This window comes from Triplophysa dalaica, chromosome 9 (genome assembly GCF_015846415.1).
Source record: "Triplophysa dalaica isolate WHDGS20190420 chromosome 9, ASM1584641v1, whole genome shotgun sequence".
Lineage (NCBI taxonomy): Eukaryota > Metazoa > Chordata > Actinopteri > Cypriniformes > Nemacheilidae > Triplophysa > Triplophysa dalaica.
The window spans coordinates 5,441,578-5,443,590 of record NC_079550.1 but is presented as its reverse complement, the minus strand read 5'-3'; the positions used below and the strand labels follow the sequence as shown (position 1 = coordinate 5,443,590).

At 37.6% G+C, this 2,013-nt stretch overlaps 1 protein-coding gene across 1 annotated transcript; it reads left to right on the top strand.

The window, feature by feature from the left end:
- The first annotated feature begins 505 nt into the window (after positions 1-505).
- On the top strand, positions 506-1,456 carry or55d1 (odorant receptor, family 55, subfamily D, member 1). The gene has a single exon (XM_056756362.1). The coding sequence runs from the start codon at positions 506-508 to the stop codon at positions 1,454-1,456; it is 951 nt and encodes a 316-aa protein (XP_056612340.1).
- The last annotated feature ends 557 nt before the right edge of the window (positions 1,457-2,013 follow it).

Here is a 2,013-nt window from a genome sequence, read left to right as displayed (position 1 = left end):
GCCTGCCTTTAAAGATTAGGGACCTGCTCTACAGTTTGTCCCTCCAGGACCACTGGGACAGAGCCAAGTTATAGGACACTGCCCTTAACTGTCCTCAATGCATGCCCATTAAAAAAAGAACAGAAGGGACAAGCCATTGTCCTGGCACTGTATCAGGGGAGGGGAGCGTGGAATATTTAAGAGAGGTACAATGATGTCCTAAATCAATAGAGGGGGGATTTTGTACATGCTGCCATCGAGTATGGCATTGTTTTGCAGACATGAAAAATACTATTTGAGTTTGTGATCCTATGTTTAGAATTGCAACTGTTCTTAATTGATCAGATCCTAGAGGCTTATTTCGTTCAATTCTGAGCAGGAAATGTTTTGCAATATATCATTTGGAGAACATTAATGTATAAAATGCAAGTATATATTTTGCTTGGATATTTTGTTATTTATCATATTGTTTCCTTGTTCATTAAACCTTCTTGTTATGTCTTTATAGAGAACTTTGGGCCAAGGAATGGATTACAGAACGTTCAACTTTTCTTATAACGAATTCTACTTGATTGGATTCACGGATCTGAAAGAGTATCGGCAGTATCTGTTCATTCCTTTTTTTGTCATGTTCATTTTCACATTGTTTGCAAATGGCATTATAATCTTTGTGATTGTAAAAGAAAGCAAGTTACATGCCCCTATGTACATTCTCATCGGGTTCATTGCAGCACTCGGATTTATAGAGCCGATATTTCTCGTTCCGAGAATGTTGATTAGCTTTCTGTTTAACAAAAATATGATTTACAGAAATGAATGTCTCGTTCAAATGTTTTGTCTACATATGGCAGGTTTGTTCCAGTCAAGTATTCTGGTCGGGATGGCAGTGGACAGATTTTTTGCCATTATGTTTCCCTTGCAGTACCATGACTACGTCAACATTAAAACCTCGCTAATATTCTGTTTGTCCCTTTGTTTCCGCAACTTGCTTTATGTTGTCTCGATGGTTGGGTTGCTTGGGCCCCTTTATTTTTGTAAATCGAATGAGATTTACCACTGTGTCTGTGAGCATACATCCGTTGTTAATTTAGCTTGTGGTGATCTCAGTAAGAATTACATGGCTGGAATAATCGGTTTCAGTTTGACGTCGAGCGACTGCGTTTTTATTGTCTGCTCTTACATGGTCATTTTTGTGATCATTTTTCGGTCTCCTTCTGGGGAGTCACGGCAAAAAGCTATCTACACATGTAGCACACATTTGATGGTCTTGGTCGTAGCCTTTGTGTCTGTTGTGGTGGCTTTTGTTGGCTACAGGGTGCCTACAATACCTAGAGATTTGCGTGTGTTGTGTACTTTGGGGTATCTTCTTCTTCCTAACTGCTTCAACCCAGTAATCTATGGAATAAGAACCAAGGAAATCAGAGTTCAAGTTGTCAAATATTTATCTTCTAAATCTTATAAAGTTGATTCATACTGATTTTCTGATGATGGGATTAACTTTTGTGCATTTTTGTCTTTATCTGTTCTGATTTATTGTTCATGACTGAAAATGTTTATAATCAGCATGTAATTTGTACATATGCGTATCTTATTAATGCATGGACTTTTGTTCGATTTACAAAGCTTATGGAACGGTAGAAAAAGTGTGTTTGAATTTCGTATTCATACTGCACATGGTTAATGCAAGTTGCATTTCTAATCGGATTTACTACAGCTCCCGGATTTATGTAAACAAATGTATTCCTTCCCTTTCTGTTTATGGAGATGAATCTTCGTTGTTTTGTCAAATGTTTGGTCTACTTATGGCAGGTTGCATTGTGGTTACATTGTGGTTGGACATTGCCAATATGTTTCCCTTGCAGTACCATAGCAGTCAACTTTAAAACTTCTGTCTGTCCCTTTGTTTCTGGAACTTGGACTTTTGCTTGATTTATACATCATCTGAAATGGTAGAAAAGGTATGCATGTATCCTGTCTGTTTTGTAAGTGATTGTCAACTGCATACATGACTAAACGCTAGTTAATTCACATGTA